This window comes from Eubalaena glacialis, chromosome 19 (genome assembly GCF_028564815.1).
Source record: "Eubalaena glacialis isolate mEubGla1 chromosome 19, mEubGla1.1.hap2.+ XY, whole genome shotgun sequence".
In the NCBI taxonomy this organism is placed as follows: domain Eukaryota; kingdom Metazoa; phylum Chordata; class Mammalia; order Artiodactyla; family Balaenidae; genus Eubalaena; species Eubalaena glacialis.
Genome location: NC_083734.1, coordinates 18,437,567 through 18,462,890, shown reverse-complemented (window position 1 = coordinate 18,462,890; position 25,324 = coordinate 18,437,567). Strand labels below are relative to the sequence as shown.

General features: G+C 51.0%; 1 protein-coding gene across 1 annotated transcript in view; it reads right to left on the bottom strand.

Annotated features, from left to right (window-relative positions):
- Window positions 1-25,324, bottom strand: part of RAB11FIP4 (RAB11 family interacting protein 4) — a 117,250-nt gene that overhangs the window by 63,341 nt on the left and 28,585 nt on the right. The window contains exons 2-3 of the mRNA XM_061175363.1: window positions 19,524-19,611; window positions 16,757-16,845 (exon numbers count right to left, since the gene is read on the bottom strand). Coding sequence (XP_061031346.1) covers window positions 16,757-16,845; window positions 19,524-19,611 — 177 coding nt within the window. The remainder of the gene's footprint in view (window positions 1-16,756; window positions 16,846-19,523; window positions 19,612-25,324) is intronic.

The window sequence follows — 25,324 nt, the reverse complement described above, 5'->3', positions numbered from 1 at the left end:
GAGTATGGTTGCCTTACAATGTGTTAGTTTCTGCTATACAGCAAAGTGAATCAGCCGTAGGTATACATATATCCCCTCTTTTTTGGACTTCCTTCCCATTTAGGTCATCACAGAGCACTGAGTAGAGTTCCCTGTGCTATGCAGTAGCTTCTCATTGGTTATCTATTTTATACATAGCACTGTATGTATGTCAATCCCAATCTCCCAGTTCGTCCCACCACCCCTCCTTCCCACCTTGGTAACCATAAGTTTGTTCTCTACATCTGTGACTCTATTTCTGCTTTGCAAACAAGATCATCTGTATCATTTTTCTAGATTCCACATATAAGCGATATTATACGGTATTTGTCTTTCTCTGGAGCACATTTTAGCAATCCTGGCACAGCCCTGCACAGGGAGGCTGGGTGTGGCCAGCCTCCTTCACCAAGCAAAAGGCTTTAGGACCCTCTTTGTGCAGGTCAGAGGCCACGTTCAGGCTCCAAAAGTAGTAGGAATGGGCTGGGGGAATTCTTCTGCCTTCTCTCCCCAGCCCAGGCCTCACCTCAGCTCCTGGAATACTTAGTTTCCTTCCTTTCTGTAAAAGATTGTCCTCCAGGAATGCAGATCCTCCAGATGAGTTGCCTTTGATTCTAGGCAAACCCCTCAGGGCAAATGAGTCCCTCTGGTCCTTTCTCCCAGGCGGGGGTGAAGGAAGTGAAGAGAGGCCCGGGAAACTTGAGAAGCCTCAGGAAAAGTGGATGCAGAGCTGCTCTCTGTGGGATCTGGGGTCAGATAGGTGCAGATTAAAGTCCTGGCTCTGCACACTGCAGTCCTCAGACCTTGGGCAAGTGACTTAATTGCTGTCTGAGCCTCAGCTTCCTTACCAGTAAAATGGGTCTAATGGTACCTACTTGGCAGGGTTGGTCTGAGTAGACAGGATGGGGGTGGGGTGGTGATGAGAGATTAGATATGTAAACTGCCTGTGCACGGCTGACATTCCATCTGCCCATCCCCAGCTCTGCCTTGTGTCTGATTCGTGCTGAGACCTGGGGCCAACTGGAAGGGCCTCCTGGATGCTGGGACTGGAGATATCAGAGGGCCAGAGAGAGATGGGCTGGAGAGAGAAAGATTGGATAGACAGGGACAGAGAAAGAGAGAGCACACAGGCAGAGAGACAGAAAGACAAGTTAAGAGAGAAGGGGTCCTGGCCGGGGGCGGGGGTGCGGCCTGCTTGTTCCTGCACCTCCCAGAGAGGCGAGCTCCTGACTCCAGGAAGGCCCTCATTCAGCCAGTCAGAGAACACTGACCAAGTAACTCACTCAGGCCCAGGACTGGGCTGGGCAGAGCAAGCAGTGAGGCTGGTCCCTGCCCCTGGGAGAGAACAGTCTAGACAGAGGGAAACTTGGAAGCCACTGGGGCCCACCCTCCAAATTCCCATTCTTGAACTGCTGGTCCTGATGACCAACCAGAACAAAATGCTTGCTATCCAAATTATGATGAAGCTTCCCTTCTTCCCCCAGTTCTGTGAATTCTGGCCACCCCTGCTGAGTCAGCACACAGCCCCTTCCCAACAGCCCTCCAAACACAGGCTGGCCTCAGGGTAAACATTCCCTGATCCACTCCCAATGGCCAAGCCACCCTGTCGCCTCCCTCCCCACACCGGTGGTTCTTCCTTTGTTTATTCCTCCCGCAAAGAAACCCCCTCTTGCCTCACCCTTGAGATGCTTGGAGATCTTACGGTGAGAGCTTCCTCCCTACTGCCATGGCCCCCTCCTCCTATTTCAAGAGTTTCTCCCCCCACCCACCAGCTTGGAATAATCCTTTCAATTAGTCTCTCCTTATTAAATCCGAACTTCCCCCCCTACCCCGAAACTCATTTTTTGTTGTTGTTGACATCTGTGAAATTATTTACAGTAAAAGACATTCATAGTTGGACTAATAAAATAAAAAATAAGCCCGACAGAAAAAGCAGGTAAATGAGTAAATTGAAAGTTGATTCACCATTAGCTCTACGTTTTCTAACTACCAAGACTAAAACGGGAAAGCAAGGTTAGTTATACCGCAATTCTTATTATCCGATGAGAGAAGGAAATCATTTCATCAGGAAAGACTTTTTTTTCTGGTGCAAAATCCTAAAAAGAATGTATTAGATCAAAGCGTGCAAAATGGCAAATTGGATAAGGTTTCCAGTAGCAATTTTAAGGAGGCTGAGGAAATATTCTGTTTAGGGTTGCCTTACACTGAGCCAAGGGAATAAAAACAAAATGTACATCCGTGAAGAAGTATTTGCAAGAAGGTAAGATGAAACAGTGCTTTCTGACATGGAACCGGATGCCAGGAATGGAAAATCTAAGGAATGGGGGTTAGTGTGTCCTCAGGAATACCTTCTCCCATATCACTCTTCCAAGCTGAGTTTCTGCCTGTAAATTCAGGTGCAGCCCCTTTCCAGGCCTCAGCTGATGTTTACTGCAGCAGATAAAGGTCCTGACGAGCCTCTGCCTGGGTGCCGGACCTCTCACCCATCTCAGGGGTCCTTTCAGCCTGGATTAAAAATTCCCTTGAGGAAAGCAAGACTGTTCCAAGTCACAGCACAGGAAGAAGCCCAGGCAGGGAGTGGTAAAGGCAGCTGTTCTGAAACAGGTTCTGCATGTAAAGTCTTGGCATCGGTGTTGAGAAGGTGCTCAGCTTCCCAGCCCCCAGGGTCAAAGGAGCCCTCTCTTTCCATCTAGATACAGCGAGTGTGTACAAAGCAGGGGCTGGGCCAGGCTCTGAGGCAGGGACTTGTGCAGTGTCCCTCCTGACCATCCGCCCTGTGCTGATAATCAAAGAGGCTTGGGGAGGATCATAAACCTGGGACACTCACAGAGCCCGCAGAAAGTTCCCCTCAAGAATCAGACTTCTTGCTGTGTCTCATATTATTTCCAGTCATTTTTATTGCCCTGGTCAGGAAGGGAACGCAGCAATGACCAGGATGGGAACAGCTGTTTATCCCTCTTATAAAATGTTTGGGCATTTTCCCTCAGGCTCAGTGGGTGTGGTTTTCATGCCCTCGGGCCCTGCCTACCCTGGGAGATGGGTCTGAGCCCAATTCTGGGGAATGCCCCAGGGGGTGAATCTCCTAGCTGTGCAGGAGCAGCCAGCGGGGGGGGGGGGGGGGGGGGGGGACGACGACGACGACGACGACGACGGTGGGGTTGTGGGAGGCAGGTGTAGAAGGAAACCTGGGACATAGGCATTGCCTGTCAGTCCTTTGTCAGCAGCCCTGGGGCAAAAAGTATTCAAGTCTCACAATCTGTGCCTTGTGAGCTGAGAGATTCCAGCATTTTCTAGGCACTGTACTGAGTGCTTGTATTCTCATTTCTCATTTTTTATAATAACCCTATGCAGAAGACACCAATTACAACCTCTGTTTAGCAAGGGAAGAAAGTGAGGCTCAGAGAGGTTAAGTAACTTGCTCAGGATGGTCCACTAGTAAGCGACACGGTCAGGAGTCAAATCCAGGACCCTCAGACCCCAAAGCCAATGCTCTTCCCAAGTTTAAATCAGCCCTTTGCCTCTGGGGCTGGGTCTGCCCGTAAGTGCCTACACTCTGAACCAAAGCCTGGGAGCCCCTCAGCTTCCCAGTTCCCAACCTGGTCAGCTGTCCTGTCCTGCACCGGGGCAGTGAGCCCGGCCTGACTTCCCCCAGACACCACGCCCCCGGGGAGTCTGCTCAAGGAAAGGAGCGCGGAGAGACAACAGAGCAGTGACAGAGCAGGTGGCGGAGCACGATTCCTGGGAGGGAATGTCTTGTCTGTCACGGTAGCAGACATGTGGAGACGGAAAACCACGAGGGGCTCACCACATGCGGAGGTGACAGCGTGCGGAGGTGACAGCGACTGCTAGAAACAACACTTCCTGGCAGAGGGTGGGAGGGATAGAAGCAACGGGAGCACCCCCGGGCTCTTTCCACATCTTCCCACGGCATTGAAGGCGGGGGTGGGGGGGCCGAGGGGGGGAAGGGGGGGAAGGGGGGACGGGGGAAAGAGGGCGGAAGCGGGGGAAGTGGGGGGAAGGGGGGGCCGGACCCACAAGTCACCAAAAGCACGGCTGGTGCGATCCCCAACCGGCAGCGTCACCACCACCGGGGAGCTTGTAGGAGATGCAGTCAGGCGACCCCAGACCTACTGGATCAGAGCCTGCCTTGTGTTAAGCCCCCGAGTGATTCGTACACACATTAAGGTTTCAGAGTCCAGGTGCAGAGTCAGAGCAAATAGTCATCCCCCTTTCAGCTCCTTCCTATGCCCTCCCCCCTCCTCCCCACGCAGCACTGAGTGTGGTTTTACAGCCTTTGACCTGAAGGGGGCGCCCCTCAACTGCTCCCAGGCGGGAGGAAACCTAGCCCTCTCCTTCCTGGAAGAGCTGACCTTGCACAAGCAGAGATTCATCCCTCCAATATGTACCGCCAGCTGCTCCGTGCCACCACTGTGCTTGGCGTGGAGGGCACAGCAGTGAGAGAGGCAGGCACAGCTCTCCACCCACGTGGAGGAGACAGGCAGGACACACGTAGACAGTTAAGAGTGTGGCAAACAGTGGCGCAGGCTCTAAAGGAAATGAGCAGGGTGTTATGACAGTGACAGGGGACGGCTGTAGAGGGGGTTCCTTGAGATGCTTGGGAAGGGAAGGCTTCTCTGAGGAGGTGACGCTTGTGCTGAAACTTGAATGATGCAAGGGCAGCTGTTCAAAGACTTGAGGACGAGGGTTCTAGGTAGAAGGAATAGCCAGGCAAAGATAAGAAACTAGCTTCGGGGGTTTGAGGAACAGAAAACAGGCCAGTGTGGCTGGAACAGCGAGGACCATGGGGAAGATGGGATGGGACCAGGTCAAAGGTTCAGGCAAAAGTGAAAGCTGGTAGGTCACAGTGAGAAGTCGGGGTTTAGGATTTTACCCTAAGACGACAAGTGATTAGAACATCTTAAGTGGGGGAGTTCTAGGACCTGGTTTAAGAGTTTGAAAGGACACTCTGGCTGTTGTAAGGAGGAAGGGAAGAGAGAGCGCGGGTGACCAGGTAGGGGGATGGTGTGAAGCTCTGACGGGGTGTAACGTGGAGGTGGAGAGAAGGGGACACCTCGGGACGGATCCTGCAGATAAAACCAACAGGCCTTGCGGACGGGTTGGCTATGGAAGGAAGGAGAGACATTAAGCACAACTCAGTTCTTGGTCCGAGCGGACAGGTGGGTGGCGGTACCAGTTCCTGAGATGGGGAGCCTTTTCGAGAGCTAAGAGGATGGGGCAGCAGCAAAGGGCTTTGTGCCAGACGGGTGTGAAATGCCCCCTAGGCGTTAGCGCAGTTAGTGCACAGGGCGCTGTGGTTCATATGAGAGTCTGAAGCCAAAGGCAAAATCAGTGGGGAGACAACCTCTTGGGGCCCTCAGGTGATGGTGCACATAGAGCAAAAGGTGGATAAACTATTCCGGATTAACGGAGACTAAAGAGACATGACAACTAAATGTAATGTGTCATCCTGGATTGGATCTGAGATCAGACAGATCTCAGATATAAAAATATTGGGAAAACCTGAATATGGAGTTTATATCAGATAATACATTGCTATATCAGCCACAGGTGATAAGCGGGTTGTGGTTATCTAGGAGGATATCCTTGCTCCTAGGAAGGGTCAAGTATTTAAGGGTGAAGTGTCATAATGTCTGCAACTAACTTTCAAACGGTCCAGCCCCCCTCCCCCCCAAAGAAGTGTGTATACAGAGACGCACACAAATGCAGAGAAAGCAAATTGCCAACATGTTAACAACCGGTGAATCTAGGGTGGCAGATCTATGGGTACTCATTATACTGCTCTCACAACTCTCCTGAAAGTTGGAGGAAAAGTACATTTGGTGGGTCTTTGTGAAGTCAGTGTGATCTACTCTCCGTTCTTGCACCTTTTGCAGGGCAGCCTGAGCTCTCAGAAGTTTTCAAAACTGGGTGGCAGACGAGGAACTCTCTAAATGAGATTCCTGTTTGGGCTCTGACACATGGAGCCCCGCCCTGCTGACCCAGAGTCCCCGTGGGCCCTTGCAGGCCTCCCTCTGGGAAAGCAGTCACGGCTCACTGGCCACCAAGAATGCTCCCTGCACGGGCCTGAGAACCCAGGCGGCCCAGTTCTACGGGGGACGGACACCTCCAGCCAGGGCCCTGTGGTCCCGAACCACTCTCCCCAGAGGATACTTCCGGGGCCATGTGCCAAGGGCAGCCGACATTTGAACACACACGCTGTGCCAGGCATTGGCCATTTTCAAGGTATAAGACTTCTCCCCCACCCCCAGCCTCTGTGTTCCATCCTCAGGGAAAGAAGTGTTGATGTAAACTGACCAGAATCCAGGATGTTGTACGGGTCATGGCTTCATGGAATCCCGTGAGGAGCTTTAAAAAGTGCTGACGCCTGGGTCCCACCCCTAGAGGTTCCGGGTTCATTGGTCTGAGGGACAGCTGGGCATCCAGAATCTTAAAAGCTCCCACAGAATTCTAATATGCCGCAAAGTCTGAGCATTCCTAGCTTAGATCCTTGGTTTTCAACGTTGGGTGTACATTCGAGTTACTTGGGGAGCTTTTAAAAATAGATGAGTGGACCCCTCCCCCAGACTAATTGAATTAGAATCTCTGGGAGAAGGTACCAAGGCATCAGTATGTTCTGAAAGCAGCCTGCATGACTCGAGTGTGAAGCCAGGGTTAAGAACAGCTTGTTTAGACTCTGCTGTTTCTGAGAACTAGCATCCATCCTGATATAACTGTATGTGTGACTAACATCTGTCCTTATGTGATTGTGTATATTTGTGTTTTCCCACAGTCACCTGTGACAAGAATTAACTCATCAGTGAGGGAACCAGCAGGTTGGGATAGCTGCTTCAAAGGAGAACAGGAGAGATCAAAGTACGTATAGTCAATGAAAGAAGATGGCAAAGTTAGGTACAAAATTGATAATAGCCTATGGGGTAATAAAACCAAACTTTTTTCTTCTCAGCTTTAAAAAGATGGGAATGTAAGTGGTCACTCCCTCAAGTTTGCTCAAACTCTAACTCAGTGAGTCAAAATTCTAAAGATAGGCGTGAACTTGAGCATTAAGGCTGGAGTTGGCAGGAGGGGGAGTTCAAGAGTGTCCTGGAAGTTGGTCTCAGTGGGCCAGCTGAACCCAGCCTTCCTAGGGTCGGGATGGTCAGGGGCAGAAGATGGGGGACAGACGGTCCAGGACAGACCAAGGCAACCATCAACATTGGCTCTGCTTCTGTCCCAGCCACCTTTGGTTTAATCAGAATTTAATTACTTCTCAAAGATATGACTTAAGGATCTTTTTATTCTTACAGAAATTCTCGGGCTTCGGATAAGTAAATTATTCTTTCCTTTGGAAGGAGGAAGGTGTTGGAACAGAAAAAAAAAACCCAAAAAACCTGGGGCCATATATGAGAGGAAAGGATCAAGTAAGGCCCCTCCCTGAGCTAGGAAACACCCTCCCCCCTCCCCTTACCAGCATAAGCATGGTGCCACCACCTACACCTTCACCAGCACAGCTGAATCAGAGGCTGCCAAGAAAAGTATTTTTAGAATTTAAAAGTATCATTGTTGCAAGTGGTTTTAGAAATGCTTGCTTCAAAATGGATGAAATTAAGCAATGGTGGACTTGGACCTTCAGGCGCTACATACCCCCAGGCCAGTTCTGGAGAGAAGCTCAGGGCAGATGTTTAAAAACTGTTCTGGCAAGACTGGAGGCTGACCAAGCGCCTAAGAGCCAGTTTGGGCTCAGGCTGACGTCCTCATTCCCAGCAAACCCGGGTTTCTTTTGGCCTCCGGGGACCCCTTAAGCATAACCTTGTCAAGAGCTTCTGGTTTCCATGAGGTGAGGTGGGCAGGAGGGAGGGTAAGAGGGGCTGAGGAAAACTGGATCCTTATCTCACCACAGACATCAAAATTCACTCTGTGGATCAAAGCTTTAAACATAAAAACCAAATACATAAAATAAAAATAAAACAGAATATAGTGTCACAGCCTTGGGTAGGAAAGCTTTCTACGCATTACACCAAAGGCAGAAGCCACAATGGAAAAGACTGAGTTGGCTATAAAAACCTTTTAGATTTGCTGTCATAAACAAAGTTAAAAATAAATGACAGGCTGAAAAAATATTTGTGAGGTATGTCCAAAAGTTAATATTTCTACTTCTTTCATATCAGTGGGAATGAATACATCTGTGGAAACGAGGGTGAAGAATGTGGGCAGGCAATTAATGAAGAAAGAACTCCTGGTGACCAATAAAGGCAATTTAAGAAGTTCAACCATATTATAATTCAAAAGAGCAATCCTAATTTTAGCCTCTCAATGAGAAAGATTTGAGAAAGCAGAACAGCCAGCGTCCAAAGGGTAGGAGGAATCTGACACAATCCTGATGAAAGATTAATTGAGACAACTTTTCTGGAAAGGAATTTGACAGATGTATTAGAAATTTTAAGATTTGTATCCTTTTGATAAAACGGTTTCCACCTATCAGAATTTATCTTAAAGGTTGGCAAACCTTTTCCGTAAAGGGCAGATAGTAAATAGTTCAGGCTCTGTGGCAGCCACTCAACTCTGCCATTGTGATGGGAAAGCAGCCACACGAGAGTGAGCAGATGGGCGTGGCCATGTTCCAATAAAACTTTATTTACAAAAACAAGCTGCTAGACTTGGCCCATGGGAACTGTCGTTTGCCAACCTCTGGCTTGCTCTAAAACAATGAGTGCTTCTGTGGGGAACAATTTAGCTACAAGAGTGTTTATAACACTGCTTTTGTTAATCCCCCAAAGTAGGTTAAAAAAAAAAAAGTATATATATATATATATATATATATATATATATATATATATATGCCCAATAATAAGGAACTGGTAAATAAATGTGGTTGTCTTCTTGCAATGAAATATTATGCAGCTATTTAAATTTATGCAGAAAAAAAGAAGATGGCTACATTGTTATATAGATTAAGCAGGCTGGAAAATAGTTTGTAAATGAACTATTAGAACTAATAAGAGAGTTTAGTAAGGTTGTCATGACAAGATCAACACCAAAAATCAAAACGTCTCCTAGACACTTAGCCATAACCAATTAGAAAATATCATGGCAAAAAGATCCTACATGTAACAGCAACAGAAACTCTAAAATAGAATCACCCTATGAAGAAATGTGCAAAACCTATTTGAGAAAATCATTACACTTTCCTGAAGGGCATAAAAGAAGGCCAGAAAAGATGAAGAGATATATACTATGTTCTCAGATGAGAGAATTCAATACTGTAAAAAAGCCAGTTCCCTTCCACTGATGTACAAATTTCAAACAAAATCTCTAGCAGGATTTTCAATGAATTTTGACAAAAAAGAGTATTCTGGAAGAGAAAATATGTAAGGATAACAAAAAAATTTTTAAAAATAAAGAATGATGAGGGAGGCTTTCTCTATCAGATATCACACTGTAAAGCAAGGGTAACTGAAACTGGCTTAGAAATAGGTAGACAAATAGATCAATACAACAGACCAGAGTCCAGAAAGAGACCCACGTTATACAGAAATTTAGCTCACGATAAAGGGGTGAGATTTCAAATAAGTGGAGAAAGAGGGACTATTCCACAGTAGGAATGTGAACAGCTGGCAACATTTGGAACATAAAAATGCCAGATATTATCCTCACCAAAACCAAAAATAAGCTCCTGGTGGATCAAAGAGCTAAACATATACACTTTTTGTCTAAAAGTATTTGAAAAACATATACAGGAGAATAGTATGTTTATAACCTTGAGGTAAAGAAGGCACCACATAATACACAAAATGTAAATGGCATAAAAGGACTGATAATGATGACATCCAAACTTTAAAATTCTATGCAATAAAAGACACCAAAACCAAAATTAAAATATAAGCAAAATGCATAGACTGACAGAATATATATAGATTTTGTGTATACAGATTTCATATAAATCAATAAGGAGAAGACAACCCAGGGACTTCCCTGGCGGTCCAGTGGTTAGGGCTCTGCGCTTCCACTGCAGGGGGCACAGATTCGATCCCTGGTCGGGGAACTACGATCCCACATGCTGTGAGGCACGGCCCAAAAAAAAAGAAAAGGAAAAAAAATATATAAGGAAAAGACAACCCAACAGAAAATGAGCAAAGACTATAAAGAGGCAATTAACAAAAGAAGAAATCCAAAGGCCCAGTGAACAGAAGGAACGATGGTCTCCTTCGCCATAAACGGCAACACAGATGAGAGTGAGAGTGAGTTTTCCTCCATCAGACTGGTGAGCGGGAGAAGGGAGGGGAGAGGAGTGGAAGGGAGGCCTGTAGGTAGATGGAGAACTTCCAGGACTGGCAAAGGGCTGAGGATCCGGGCACTCTCTCATCTACTGTTGGATGATACAATTGGTACCGTCTTTTTGGAAGAAAAATTTGGCCCCATCGATTAAAAAATAAAATCTGCATACCCTTCGATAGAGCAATTCCATTTCTAGATTTCAAATCCTAGAAATACTCAGAGAAACGCTCTATGGCGCGTGGATAAGGATGTTCGCTATGGGCACTGTGCTGGGTGTGAAGGAGATGAACTCAGCTCGAGCTCTGCCACCACCAGGTGAAAATGGTGTCGCCGTGTGGGGAACATGGAGCTGTCCTGGAGGGTGAGGTTAAGGCAGGGATGACAGAGGGCACAGGGCCCCAGGGAAGCTCGGCACAGGTCCCACTCCAGGCTGGGGGCAGAGAGAACTAGAGAAGGCTTCCTGGAGGAGGAGGTACCTACTTAGGTCTTAAACGATGAGCAGAAGTTATCCCAGGGACAGTGGGTGGGAGGCCATCCCAGGAGAAAGAAGAACTTGTGCAAAGTCTGGGAGGCAAGAGAGAACAGGGTCTTTTCAGTAAATGAGGAGCAACTGGTGTCACCAATTACGGGGTGTGAGAAGTGCGGCAGTGAGAGGTGAGGCTGGAGAAGTGGTGGATTTTATCCCACTGGTGATGAGGGGGCCACCGAAGGGGGGTGGTGACACAATCAGGGCAGCTCCTTAGGAAGATCCTGAGGCGACTGTGGGATGTGGGTCTGGAGAGAGAAAGGCTGGGGGACGATGAGGAGCCAGGAGGCAGCAGAGGGAGAGGGACGAGGGGTGAGTGGGGACCAGAGGACTCAGGCTGGCTGGATGTGGGGCATCAAGGATGACTTTCTGGCTTAGGGGCTGGATGGATGGTGACACCATCGCTGGGATGGCGGTTACACAGGAGGAGCATCAGGTGGCCTGACACCCTATTCATTTTATGAGGTTCCCTATAAACCAGCCCACGTGGGAGGACGACGCAGGATCTCACATGAGGGCTTATGAGTCAGATTTCATCCCACTGCCCCCTTGCCTTTAAGGCCCGAGGGTGGGGCTCTCTGTGACTGCCCATGTTCCCACCCTACAGAGACCCCTACACCATACGGACTGGGAGCTGCAAAAAGGGAGTGCAGTAGCAGCCCGCTAAGCGGGCCAGCCTCACGACGGGCTCCCAGGGCGTTTCCTGAGACCTCAGCCTCGGGATGCCAACCCATGGACCCCTGGGACACCCAGCACCCCCTCTGACCAAACTCAAATCCACCTGCATCAGAAAACTTGCCAACAGTTGGGTTTACCAAGCCCTTTTTGTGCCAGGGCGCTGCAGGCTCTAAGGACACAGGCAGGGTGACATCCAGTGAGTTCAAGAGCTGGTGGGACAGATGGCCAATAGGCACGAAAAGATGCTCATCATTGCTAAGTATTCGAGAAATGCAAATCAAAACTACAGTGAGGTACCACCTCACACCAGTCAGAATGGCCATAATTTAAAAGTCTACAAATAACAAATGCTGGAGAGGGTGTGGAGAAAAGGGAACCCTCATATACTCTTGGTGGGACTGTAAATCAGTACAGCCACTATGGAGAACAGTATGGAGGTTCCTCAAAAAACTAAACATAGAGTTGCCATATGATCCAGCAATCCCACTTCTGGGCATATACCCAGAGAAAACTATAATTCGAAAAGATACACGCACCCCTATGTTCACAGCAGCACTATTTACAATAGCCAAGACATGGAAACAACCTAAATATCCATCAACAGATAAATGGATAAAGTAGATGTGGTATATATAAACAATGGAATACTACTTAGCCAAAAAAAGAATGAAATAATGCCATTTGCAGCAACACAGATGGACCTAGAGATGATCATACTAAGTGAAGGAAGTCAGAAAGAGAAAGACAAATACCATATGATGCCACTTATATGTGGAATCTAAAATATGACACAAATGAACCTAGCTATGAAACAGTAACAAACTCACAGACATAGAGAACAGACTCGTGGTTGCCAAGGCGGAGGTGAGGCGGGGGAGGGATGGATTGGGAGTTTGGGGTTAGCAGATGCAAACTATTATATATAGGATGGATAAACAACAAGGTCCTACTGTATAGCACAGGGAACTATATTCAACATCCTGTGATAAACCATGATGGAAAAGAATATGAAAAAGAATGTGTATATATATATATATATACGTATAACTGAATCACTTTGCTGTACAGCAGTAAACACAACATTGCAAATCAACTACACGTCAATTAAAAAAAAAAAAGAGCTGGTGGGATGCAGGTGCCACCTACCCAGACGGACTTGCATTGTCTGGAGGGCAGGCCCAGAGCGCCTGCGGTGATAGCTGGTTTGGGGGGGTTGGGTTCCAGGGGCCTGGAAGAGGGGTGAATGGGGCGGGTGCCCTCAGGCTGCCGGGTTGGCATCTGTTTACCAACCAGCACCACAGAGTGTTTCACTGCTTCACTACTTTAACTACGACCCTCTCGTCAAGTGTTGATGTCAGAGGTCCCTGCCTCACCCTGGGGGTCGGGGGAGGCATGCTCCTGTGGTCCCATCCTACGTCATCCTCGCTTGGTCCCAAACCACTCCTCCCCTAGCAGCACCTGGGAAGCCCAAGTAATGATCCAGGCTCCCTCTGCTTGGTTGGTCTCAAGCTGACCCCTAGGGGACGGCTGGGACACAGCAGGGCCCTGAGGGCTGAGCCTGCAGGATGAGGACGTGCCCCAGGCAGGCCCCCTCAGCTCCCCGCAACCTGAGGAGCTATGGTCTCGCCCCTCGTGGCCTTTAGCCAAATGGAACCCAGAGCTGCCTAGACGGTGCAGGAGCCTGAGCAGGGAGGGATTCATTCACAACGCGGGGCCTCCAGGCCTTTGCAGCCCCTCACTGTGGGAGCCCACTGGTCCGGCAGGCTGGCTTTGCGCTGTGCCCCCTCACCCCTCCCAGCACCCAGGAGCCCGTCGTGAGGAACAGAGCCCCGGCCCCCCACGCTGCCCACTGGGCGCTCACGGACAAGGCTGCCCAGCGCGTCCAGTGATCAACAGCCACCTCGCTGGGCTCGACCACCTGAGCCACCTGTAAGGGCCAGACAGGTCGGGGGCAGAGAAGAGTTCACCAGGAGGGGCTTACACCTAAAGTCCCGAGAGAGGAGATGAGGGGGGCACTGGGGTTGCTGGGATTCGACCGACCTGATCTTTCTGCTTTTTTGTAACCTCCAGATTTTGTATTGTGGAAAAAATAATATTGCTTTAAAAAGAAGAGCACTCTTGGGACTTCCCTGGTGGCGCAGTGGTTAAGAATCCGCCTGCCAATGCAGGGGACATGGGTTCGAGCCCTGGTTCAGGAAGATCCCACATGCCGCGGAGCAACTAGGCCCGTGTGCCTCAACTAGTGAGCCTGCGCTCTAGAGCCCGCGAGCCACAACTACTGAGCCCGTGTGCCACAACTACTGAAGCCCGTGTGCCTAGAGCCCGTGCTCCGCAACAAGAGAAGCCACCTCAATGAGAAGCCCGCGCACCACAACAAAGAGTAGCCCCCGCTTGCCGCAACTAGAGAAAGCCCGCGCGCAGCAACGAAGACCCAACGCAGCCAAAACTAAATAAATAAATAAACAAAAAGAAGAGCACTCTCTCCGAGGCCAACTCCTCCACGCCTATCTCTCCCCTTTTCTCCACCTGCCAGTGTGGCTGGCCTAGCGCGGAGGTCACGAAAGCAGCCCACAGCTGCAGGAACGGGACCCGGCCCTGGTACCGCTGGCTGGTGGGGAAGCCCGGCTAGGGCTCCACTCTGACCTCCAGCTCCTCACATGCAGGCCTTTATTTTGACGTGATTTTGAAACACCGGTAGCCAAGGGTGAAAGATGCAGACTTCAGCACCATTTCTCACACGAATCTCTAAGACACGGCACTGGGAGGAAGGGGATTCTCACATATTAGCAGCCTGTTTTCTCACTGAATTTTCACAAGACGGGTATGGCGAGCCCTGTTTTACAGGCTCTGAGGAGTTGAGAGTAACGTGCCTGGGTTTGCAGGGCTCATCAGTGGCCAAAGCGGGGTATGGACCCAGTTCTGAATGGTCCCACAGCCCACCTCGTTACCCCACTTCCTGTTCAATCCACGAGGGCCCTGGTCCAAGACTCCCAGGACACTCAGTGTTTGTCCTGCATTGGGGTCCTCTGCTCTGGTCCTGGTCCCATCAGTCAGGCCCAAATGCATCTTCACCCCACATCTGCTGCCCCCTGAGGCAGGCCTGGAGCCCTCACTGCTGGCCTCTGCACCTCTTGGAGCTCAGCTCTCTTCACTCATCCCTGAGGGCACAGCACCCTGGGGTCCAACCACCTGAGACCTATCTTGGAGGCCCTGGTACCCGGCTTGGGTCTCTGCCACCTTTAAGCCTTGGCCTTCTGTAACACCATTTTGCTGGGCAGCTCTGGGCATTATGGCCCTGTCAAGCGGGGAAAAAAAAAAAAAAAGCACAACCTAAAAGTCAAGAATTACGTTTTTTTTTGGCTGCGCGATGGCGCGGCATGTGGGATCTTAGTTCCAAGACCAGGGATCAAACCTGCGCTCCCTGCAGTGGAAGCACGGAGTCTTAACCACTGGACCTCCAGGGAAGTCCCAAGAATTATGTTTTATTTGGCAGACTTACTGAGGACTTAAGCCCAGGCAGATAGCTCTGAGGGACTGTTCCTAAGAGGTAAGGAAGGAGCCAGGACATACAGGAGTTTTGCAAAAAAACCAGGTAGTCAAAACATCAAAAGATTACTATTAATTTAAGAAAGACAGACATCTCAAGTTCATGAATTTAGCGCTTTTCTATGTACGGGAAGATGCAAGAGTCTGGGCTCACTGAAATCATTCCTTTTTATGCACCTTAGCTCTCTAGGGCCAGTACCCTGTTTTCTCCATCCTGAAGCCCCTCAGGGTGCACCATTTGAGGAGGGAGCCGCAGCTGCAGTGGCTGATGGCGTGATGGCCACAACATCCTTTGTTACCGATATGGCAACCTACATTCTTTGTCCACAGCCCTCTGTAGGGACCCCCTCCCCGAGTCCCAGCCCTGAGCCCACCACCCAGCTGGATCCCAAGAAGTATGCCATTGGCCAAAGTGACCTCTGGGGTCCTGGGCCTCCTTCAGCTATAGAAAAGACTCATATTTTGGGGTCCAGATGAGGCACCAACCGGAGGGTGGAGAAGAGGTTTTGGAGCTAGCCTGGATGACAAACCAAGGAGATCCTCTTCCAGCCCTGGGGTGTCTCCGCCAGAAGGGACCCTAGAGACTGTCAGTACAGGCATCGTGAACTGTATTCGTCTGTAAGATGCCTCTGCAAGTGTTTGGGAAAACGATGAAAGTTTCATAATAAACAAACCATTAGGTGATGATGACAGTAAGACAGAGCCATGGGGACTGTGGTCCTTGTCCCACTTCCTGGAACAGAGCTCCTAAAACCCTTGGAACTTCCTGGGCGATAGGAGTGACTTTTATTATTCGTAAGGAGTCCCTTTCAACCCCACCTGAGTTCATGCTAATGAGGTGACTCAGGTGGGATCCCCAGAGAGCCACAGGATGGGGCTGGTCACCACAAAGACCAAACTGGTGATTTGAAGTTGGGAACTTTAAGCCCCACCCACGCCCACCTGCAGGAGGTGAGAGGGCTGCAGATGGGGTCATACAAACTCTAGAGCAATGAGACCCGGAGCTTCCGGGTTGGTGACACGCTGCCGTGCAGGGACGTGGTGCCCCTGGAGAGTGCCCCCGCCTCCCGGCCACATACCTTGCCCCGTGCGTCTTTCCTGAATTGTATCCCTTATAATAAAGCAATAATCATAAACAGAGTGTTTTCCTGAGTTCTGTGAGTTGTTCTAGTGAACTACGGAACCCGAGGGGGGTTGCGGGAACCCGAGGGGGTTTGCGAGAACCCCGCATTTGTAGCTGGCCCCAGCAGAAGTGCAGGTAGCCTGGGTGTCCCGTCTGTGGCTGCTCCCAAGCGGGGCTGAGGCTCTGGCCCTGGGGCCTGCACCACCTCTGGGCAGTTAGTGTCAGGAGTGGATTGGATTGCTGGACACCCAGCTGGTGTCAGAGAAAAGAGAAAAATTGTCACCCTGCCTGCTGTTGACCTCGAGCCTGCCACTTTCCCTCTGGAGCTCAGCTTCTCCTTGGGACCTCAGAGAGGGGGAAGGTGCCCTGTGAGGACTCCCAGCCCCTACACCCTCTGCTGTGGCTTCCCAAGGGGCTGCACTGCTCCAGTTCCAAAATCTCTTTCTTGACTTTGAAGCCAAAGGGTCCTCAGAGGGGGCTCTGGGGTCTCCCTGACACCAAAAAGGTGAAGCAAAGGCAAGAAGACGGAAGACCAAGCAGGGCAAGGCGGGCGGTTGGAGGCTCCCCAGCCCTTCCGCGGTGGCCGCCCCTCTCACCTGCTCCACGCAGTCTGGGATCTCCAGCGCGCAGGGCAGCGTCCCAGCGCTCTCCACGGCCAGCACATCCTTCAGCAGCTCCTCACAGCCTGTGGATGGACAGACAGACAGTGGAGGGTCAGAGCCTCAGCCCAGCCCGGCAGCTTTGCTTCTTTTTTTTTTTGGCAGGATCTTAGTTCCCTGACCAGGGATCGAACTTGGGCCCTTGGCAGTGAAAGCACAGTCTTAACCACTGGACTGCCAGGGAATTCCCTGGGCAGCTTTGCTTCTGATGAGTAAGCCTTGGGTGGGTAGGGCTGCAGGGAGGCAGAGGCCCCAAGTCTCCAAGAGACCAGCTGATCATTCAGAGGCAGAGATGGGGCACCCAGTCTGAAGAGGAGCGAGTCCAGGGCTGGGCAGAGGGAGCCGAGACAGGTCCTTGCCCTCCAGATGTTCTTCCACTGGGACTAACACCATCAGGGAACACACAGAAGACAGACTCCCAGTTGCGGAGGGGCGGCTGGGGCAAAGAGAATCCAGGAGGCCTTCCTGAAGGAGGGGATATAAGAACATACTCCCTGCCTGGCTCACAGGGACTCCAAACACACACAGTCCAGGGCTGCGAGGCTGAGGCCCTCTGCAACCCTGCAAACTCCAGAACATGGAAGGCCACCTTCAGGATGGTGCTATCTGCTGCTGACTCATTACACAGCTGGCCTCCCTCCCCTGAACAAATGCCCCCAAATCATAACGGACAAAGGAGATGTGATATTGTGATTTATAAGAAATACATATTTGGCCTTCATCCACAGTTTCTAACTCACAGCTCCCAAAACCCTCAGAATTTCCTAAGTGTTGAGAGTGACAAAGGTATCTTTTTATGTTAATGAGGTGACTTGTGGACCCACCTAAGGATGGGGGCTGGTTGCCAAGAGAACCAACCAGGTGATTAGAGGGCTGGACCTTTCAGTCCCAACCTCCGACCTCTGACCTCCAGGGAGCGGCGAGGGCCTGGAGGTTGGATCAATCACCAATGTCCAATGATTTAATTGATCACGACTATGACGAAGGCTCCACAGAAACCCAAAAGGACCAGGTTCAGAGAGCTTCCGGGTTGGTGAACACATGGAGATTTGGGGAGAGTGGTGCCCTCCGAGAGAGCATGGATGATCTGCACCTTTCCCCATACCTTGCCCCACGCACCTCTTCCATCTGGCTGTTCCTGAGTCATATCCTTTTGCAATAAGCTGGTAATCTAGTAAGTAAAATATTTCTCTGAGTTCTGTGAGCTGCTCTAGCAAATTAATCCAACCCAAGGAGGGGGTCGTGGGAACCTTTGATTTACAGCCAGTTGGTCAGAAGCATAGGTAACAGCCTGGGCTTGTGACTGGCGTCTGAAATGGGGGTGGGGAGACAGTCTTATAGGACTGAGCCCTTAACCTGTGGAATCTGATGCTACCTCCAGGTAGATGGTGTCAGAATTGAGCTGAATTCTCCTCGGACACCCTGCTGGTGTGAGAAAATTGTTTGTTGGCATGGGAGGAACCCCTCACCTCCACACATTGGAACTGGTCTCGGAACAGCAAACAGGAGGTCAAACCTGCAAAGTGCCAGCACAGGGACATGCCGGGCACAGTTAGTGGCGGCCCTATTGAGTCAAACAACTCCATTCAGAAACCTTTCCTGGGGCTGCCGTGTGCAGTCCCCCCAACCTCTCTGCTCACTTCCTTTCGTCCCTCACTTCTATGCAAGGAATTCCTGCTTCCTTCCCACCCTCCCAGACTCTGAGGGAACCCACAGGGAAGGCTTCGTGCTGCTCTGAGCCACACAGACCGGGAAACGCTGCATCCTCCACAGATAACAGCAAGGCCCTGGGACTTCCAGACGTAAACTGTGTTCTCCTCACAGGCTGGTGAGCTGGACCACTCTCTCCAGATGAACAGTTCAGTACTGAATGGCCACACTCTGATTCCTGCAGGTGTCTCATAACTGCCTTTGAGTGGGGGGAAAACGAGAGGGATTTTTATATTCCCCCCTAAAGGGAAGAAAGGAAGGAATTTGGAGGAGTTAGGAGGAGGGAGTGGGGAGGAAACAAATGAAGGAAATTCAGAACACAGGCAGGGAGATGAGGGGACCAGCTCTGTCCAGGTTTGCCTAGAACTGTCCTGGTTTAAAACTGAAGTCCTGTGTCTTGGGAAACTCCTCAGGAGTCTGATCATCCTTGAGGGAGATGACTTCCCTCAGGAGATGGAGGGGGAGAGAGGAGAGGAGGGGAGAGGAGAGGAGGGAAACGAGAGGAGCGGAGGGGAGAGGAGAGGAGGGAAAGGAGAGGAGGGGAGAGGAGAGGAGGGGAGAGGAGAGGAGGGAAAGGAGAGGAGGGGAGAGGAGGGGAGAGGGGGGAGAGAGAAAGAAAAGGGAAGGGAAGGGAAAGGGAAAGGGAGGGGAGGGGAGGGAAGGGAAGGGAAGGGAAGGGAAGGGAGCCGTTCTCGGGAAGGGGACAGACAACGGGAAGGGCAGAAATGCCTGGCTGCAGGTGTGGGACCGCATGGCAGAGGTTCAGTGACACCCACAGCCCCTCACTAGTGGGCACAGCTGTGGGAGCCCAAGACCCTTCCCTTCGGCCCCCCTGGGGGAGTCAAGGGCAGAGCCTACTTCTGGAACCCATCCTGGGCTCCTGGGACCCCCGTAGGGATTGGGAATCTGAGCTGAAACCCAAGCCATGCCAGCCTCCCCAGCCAGACAGGATCCTGGGAGCCCCTAGAACCCCCCTCCCACAAGAAGACCTCACCTTTCATGGCGAACACCCCTCGGCAGAAGTCCTTGAAGTTGATTCTCCCCAGGTCGTTGGGATCCAAATACTTCACAAGTTTTTCCACCTGTGGAAAGGAAGGAGGGACAGGTGTGAGGCTCCCAGAAATGCCCCAGAGAGTTCACAGAGCTGGCGTGAGGCTGGCCCGGGAGGCCGGGAGGAGGGAGGGTTTGTCACTTGAACCACGGGGACGCCAGTAGTCCCCTTCCTAGCCCTGTCCCCCTCGGCGGGGTCAGCACCAGCCCCAGACAGCGGTGGGGCCACTTTATTCTTAGGTCAACAGACAGCACGAGTGAGGAAAAGCAAATCCATCACCGCAGTGCTCAGAATCCGGGTTTGTTTGGCCCGAGCTTCCGTCTCCAAGTTATTTCTCAAAGACTGGCACGTGGAAAACAAACACTGATTTTTTTTAACTTAGCAGTTTCTTTCATACAAAAATAATACAAATTCACTGCAGAAACTCTAGAAAAGACAATGTATCAAAACCCTCCCCTTGGGCTTCCCTGGTGGCGCAGTGGTTAAGAATCCACCTGCCAATGCAGGGGACACGGGTTCGAGCCCTGGTCCGGGAAGATCCCACATGCCACGGAGCAACTAAGCCCGTGTGCCACAACTACTGAGCCTGTGCTCTAGAGCCCACGAGCCACAACTACTGAAGCCCGCGCGCCTAGAGCCTGTGCTCCGCAGCAAGAGAAGCCACGACAATGAGAAGCCCACGCACCGCAACGAAGAGTAGCTCCCGCTCACGGCAACTAGAGAAAGCCCGCGCACAGGAATGAAGACCCAACACAGCCAAAAATAAAAACAAATAAATTAATGAATTGAAAACAAAAACGAAAACCCTCCCCTTTCCCACTTTTCTTTAAAACACATAGTTCTAACCACTTTTTTTTTTTTCTAGTTCTGAGACACCCTTGATCTACAGGGAGGAAATAATTATGTCACATACGTATCCATTATTTAAAAATTACAAATTACAAATCAAGATTTAAGGCAAAGCCAATTATGGTCAAGATAGCAGCTACATCTGCAGAACTGTGCAGGAGGAAGACACCAGGGTTGTCTCTCTGTCTTGGTCTAGGGTCTGGCTACACAGTGAAAACTCACTGAGCTGTCCGCTTGTGGCCAGTGCACTTTTCTGTCCTATTTGTACCGTATATTTCAATAAAAAGTGTTAAAAAAAATAAAATTGTAAATAAGGTGTAGCCCAAAGGAATCTGCCATTCCTCATGTTGGGAAGGTTCTCCCCTACTTAACAGTATATCAGAAACACCTCCCCTCCCTGCCCAGTGGGTACCACTCACATTTTTAGTGGTTATGAAATATTCTGCCCAGTGGATATACCATAATTTACTTAACCACCCATAATAGTTGGGCATTTTGGTTATTTCCAACTTTTTGCTGTTACAAATCATCTTTGGGGGGTTCTACAGCTGTGCGAATGACCAGTGGACTCCCTGGCCTTTTAGAACCTTGACTTCCTGTTGTTCCATATCCCACCTCAGCCACCCAGGCCCCTTGGCCACAGTGAGGACCCAGGCATCACCGTTGCTTGTCCCTCCTCCAACATCACTCACTCAAACGTCCTACTCCCTGACTGCATCCTTCCTCCCTTCCCACCAAACTCCTCAACATGGCCTACAACACCGTATATTTTCTGGCCCCTCCAGCCAAATCTCCTCCCACTGTTTCTTTCACTCACTGCATTCTAGCCACACTGGCCTTCAGTCAGCTCCTCAAGCAAGCCAAGCTCTTTTCTGCCTCAGGGCCTTTGCACATGCTGTTCACTATATCTCAAATGCTTGTCCTCCCCATTCAACATCTGGCAATGTCTGTTCATCCCACAGGTCTCCATTTGTACCTCTATGAAATGTTTCTCCCGGACAAGCCCGTCCTGCCCACCTAATTAGGGCCTACCCGACTGTTACCCTGCCTTGTAGCACCCTATACTTTCCTTTCAGAACCATTTGTTGCAATATGTAATTATATGTTTATGTGATAATTTTATTAATTTGTAGCTTCCCCCCTACTCCTCTAGAAAGTAAGCTCCTTGAGATCAAGGATCATGATCATGTCTATTTTGATCACCACTGTATACCTTGTAGCTCCCACCATTACTGGCATGTAATAGAAGCTTCATAAATATTTGTTGAATAAATGAAAATAAATGGTTCTACAAGACATCTAAGTTTTTAAGCCTTTTGATAACAGTTGCCAAATTGTTCTCTGTAAAGATGTCTCAATTTAGTCTTTGATCAGAGCATCTGACTTCAAACTTGTGAGCTCTGGGTATTTTTTCCTAGTTTTTGTCAATGGCCGATTTTGTCAGAACCCGTTTTTTTCCCCTGAAAGTTCCAATACCTGAAATGCAGCCTCTTGATATTTCTTCCAGAAGCCCACTTCTAAATCAACCTGTAATTTAGTGGCAGCCCCTCTACAGCACACCTGCAAGCATTCATTTACTTATTTATTCAATAATGACGACTGGGTACCGCCTATAAGCCGGGCACTCTGCTGGGGGGTGATGGTAGCTGCTGGCCCCTCTGGCTAACCACACATGGTCACGTGGACACACACATGCACACACTCTCACATGCTGGTGGCCAGGCACCTTGCCCCTCCCCCTCCCGTAATCACCATCAGTATCTAAAGCACAGTCTGGCAAGGATGAGCTCTTTCCCAGACTCCTTTGGGGCTGGGTTGCAGGTGGAGGGTATGAAAGCACTTTGGAAACTGTAGACATAGCATGTAGGGAAAGGATTACCGTCACTGTTGTTATTGTTAATACTGTCACAGCAGACACCCTCCAGCCACCGTACTGCCCACCACATTCTCCGAAGCCCAAGCCATCCTGGGGGATTCACCTATCCACAAGGACCACGTTTCTTGCATGCCCACAGTACACTTTTCTAGTGCGGCAGTTGCAGCAGGGGTCTGAAGCCCGCTCCAATTATGGGGACACACCCAGTGGGGTTTGGAAGATGAGTGAGCAAGGGAAGACCCTATACAAGCATCCCGCCTCCCTCCCTTGGTGGCCCTGAGCTTGTACCTCTGTCCCAGCTGACCCTTCTTTTCCACTCAGGTGTGACTCTGGGGGTGAGGGGTGGGCAGAGGCTGTGCATTGTCTCTCTGTGACCCCCCTGAACCTGGCACCTAGCAGGCCCTTGGGAAAGGCTGGAAGAATTCCAGAGCAGGAGGAAGGTGGCTTTCTGCCAGCTCCCGCCCTGGCCGGCGCCTCCTCAGCATTGCAGCTGTCCCCACCCTCCCAGCCAGGCAGCCTCTGACACTGCCAGGCAATGATGTGGCTTCTGAGAATAGAAATGCCCAGGTGCCACCTGCAGGGCTGCGGGGAACTTACCCACCCTCCCAGCTGGTGCCCCGCCTCCTCTCCTCCTGCCCTTCTCATCAGCAGCATTCTAGGGGGTCTATGAATGCAGGGATGGGCTGGGGCTCCCGGTGTTCACCCCTACAATCCTCTCCAAGGTTGGGGGTTATGCTTTAATTATCTCTGATGTGAGACGAGGGCAGAGTCGTCACCGAGTGTTGAATGGCTGATGTGGAGGCCCAACCTCAGATCCACATAAGGGGCAGCAGGCTGTGGATTCAGATTCAGATTCTGTAATCCATGGAGTCCGTAGCTCCCCAGGGCGCTCGATGACAGGCAGATAGATGGGGTCCTGGGGACCACTGCAAAGTCCCTGGAACACCCCTGAGCGGTGGGCCCAGGACTCCCACAGGGCTGTTCAAAGAGCAAAGGTCCCAGAAAGCAGTGGGTATGAAGGTGCCACATCAACCATTACACAGCCCTTTAGAAAACAGGCAGGGTTCACCGAGGGCTTGCCATGAACTCTGGCTGGACTAGCCTCATTTTTTTTTTTGGGGGGGGCCGCGCCGGGCAGCTTGCAGGATCTCAGTTCCCCAACCAGGGACTGAACCTGGGCCCTCGGCAATGAAAGCGCGGAGTCCTAACACTGGACCGCCAGGGAAGTCCCTGGACCCATCTCATCTGATCCTCACACAAACCTCAATAGCAGCTACTATTTTACAGTTGAGGAAACTGAGGCTCAGACATTTAGAGACGTTACGACACTTAGAGCAGTGGTCCCCAACCTTTTTGGCACCATGGACCGGTTTCGTGGAAGACAATTTTTCCCACGGACGGGGCTGGGGGAGGGGTACATGGCTCAGGCGGTAACGTAACCGATGGCTAGCTACGGGAAGCGACAGATGAGGCTTCGTTCGCTGGCCCGCCGCTCACCTCCTGCTGCGCGGTCTGGTACTGGTCCGCGGACCGGGGGTTGGGGACCCCTGACTCAGAGAATCCCTGTAGTGGTAACTCTTCCTTGACCCCAAGCCCCGCTGACCTGAGTATCAGCCTCTGCACCCTACTGCCTTCCACAGAGGCAGGCTCTTGCCAGGTTGCACCGAAGTATGTTTCAATCCCCCCCCTCCGTCCTCTTATATATCGAGGAGCATTACCCCCTAGGGCTGGAGCCCCTCACCTTGATCACCAAGAGCGTCTCTTTGCACGTCGAGTAATTTTGGATTGTGTCCTAGACATTCTGAATATTATATTATGAGACACTAGACAAACTTCTGCTGGTACCCCCGAGGGCAGGGGTGCCCTCAGCTGACCCAGCCCTTGATTCGGCAGACGGGGAAGCCAAGTCGAGGGGAGGGGGAGGGGCTTGCTCAAGGTCACACGGTGAGAACAGCAAATAACCACCCACGGGTGGTCTTCGTGGTGAACCGGGGCCCCTGATGCTGGGGGCCTGCCCGCGGGCTGGGGGAGCAGGGCGCACACACCACGCAGGGCTGGGCTGCGCTGGGGGCGCACCGGGCTCCCAGGCGGGAGGGCTGGGCGCACCGGGCCTGCCAGGGGCGGCGGGGGCAGCTCTTGCTGCTGGAGCTCACACAGCTGGGCCGCTGAGCTGGCTGCCAGGGAAACTGCTTGTTTCCCTGGCAGTAAAATATTGATCCTCCTTTTTCCGGGCCACACAATTAGCAGGCTTCCCCTTCTATTTCGGTTGCCTTTCTCTTCAGGCTGATTTTTTTCCCCCCGCTCATTCCCCCGGGGTCACATCTCTTCTAGCTCAGACCAGACGATGTTCAGAGCTTCACGGCCACTGCCCTCTGATCACCAGCCAGATCCTCCCTGAGCATGGGCCCGGTCACCCACGCCTCTCCAATTTTTTTTTTTTAATTTTTATTTATTTATTTATGGCTGCGTTGGGTCTTCGTTCCGGCGCGTGGGCTTTCTCTAGTTGCCACGACTGGGGGCCACTCTTCGTTGTGGTGTGCGGGCTTCTCATTGTGGTGGCTTCTCTTGTTGCGGAGCACGGGCTCTAGGCGCGCGGGCTTCAGTAGTTGTGGTACGTGGGTTCAGTAGTTGTGGCACGTGGGTTCAGTAGTTGTGGCATGCGGGCTCAGTAGTTGTGGCTCACGGGCTCTAGAGCGCAGGCTCAGCAGTTGTGGCGCATGGGCTTAGTTGCTCTGTGGCATGTGGGATCTTCCCGGACCAGGGCTCGAACCCATGTCCCCTGCACTGGCAGGTGGATTTTTAACCACTGCGCCCCTAGGGAAGTCCCCACCTCCCCAATTTTGACATGTGCAAGCCAGACGGACTCAAGCGAGCTATTATCTGAACAAGGGAGATAAGCTGGCTCAGTCTGCAGGTCTAATAAATGTTAGCCATTAAATTATTAATCAAACAAATGCTTAGTAACTCCTCTTTGATGCCAGGCCTGCTCTAAGCACTGTATACATACAAACTCAACGAA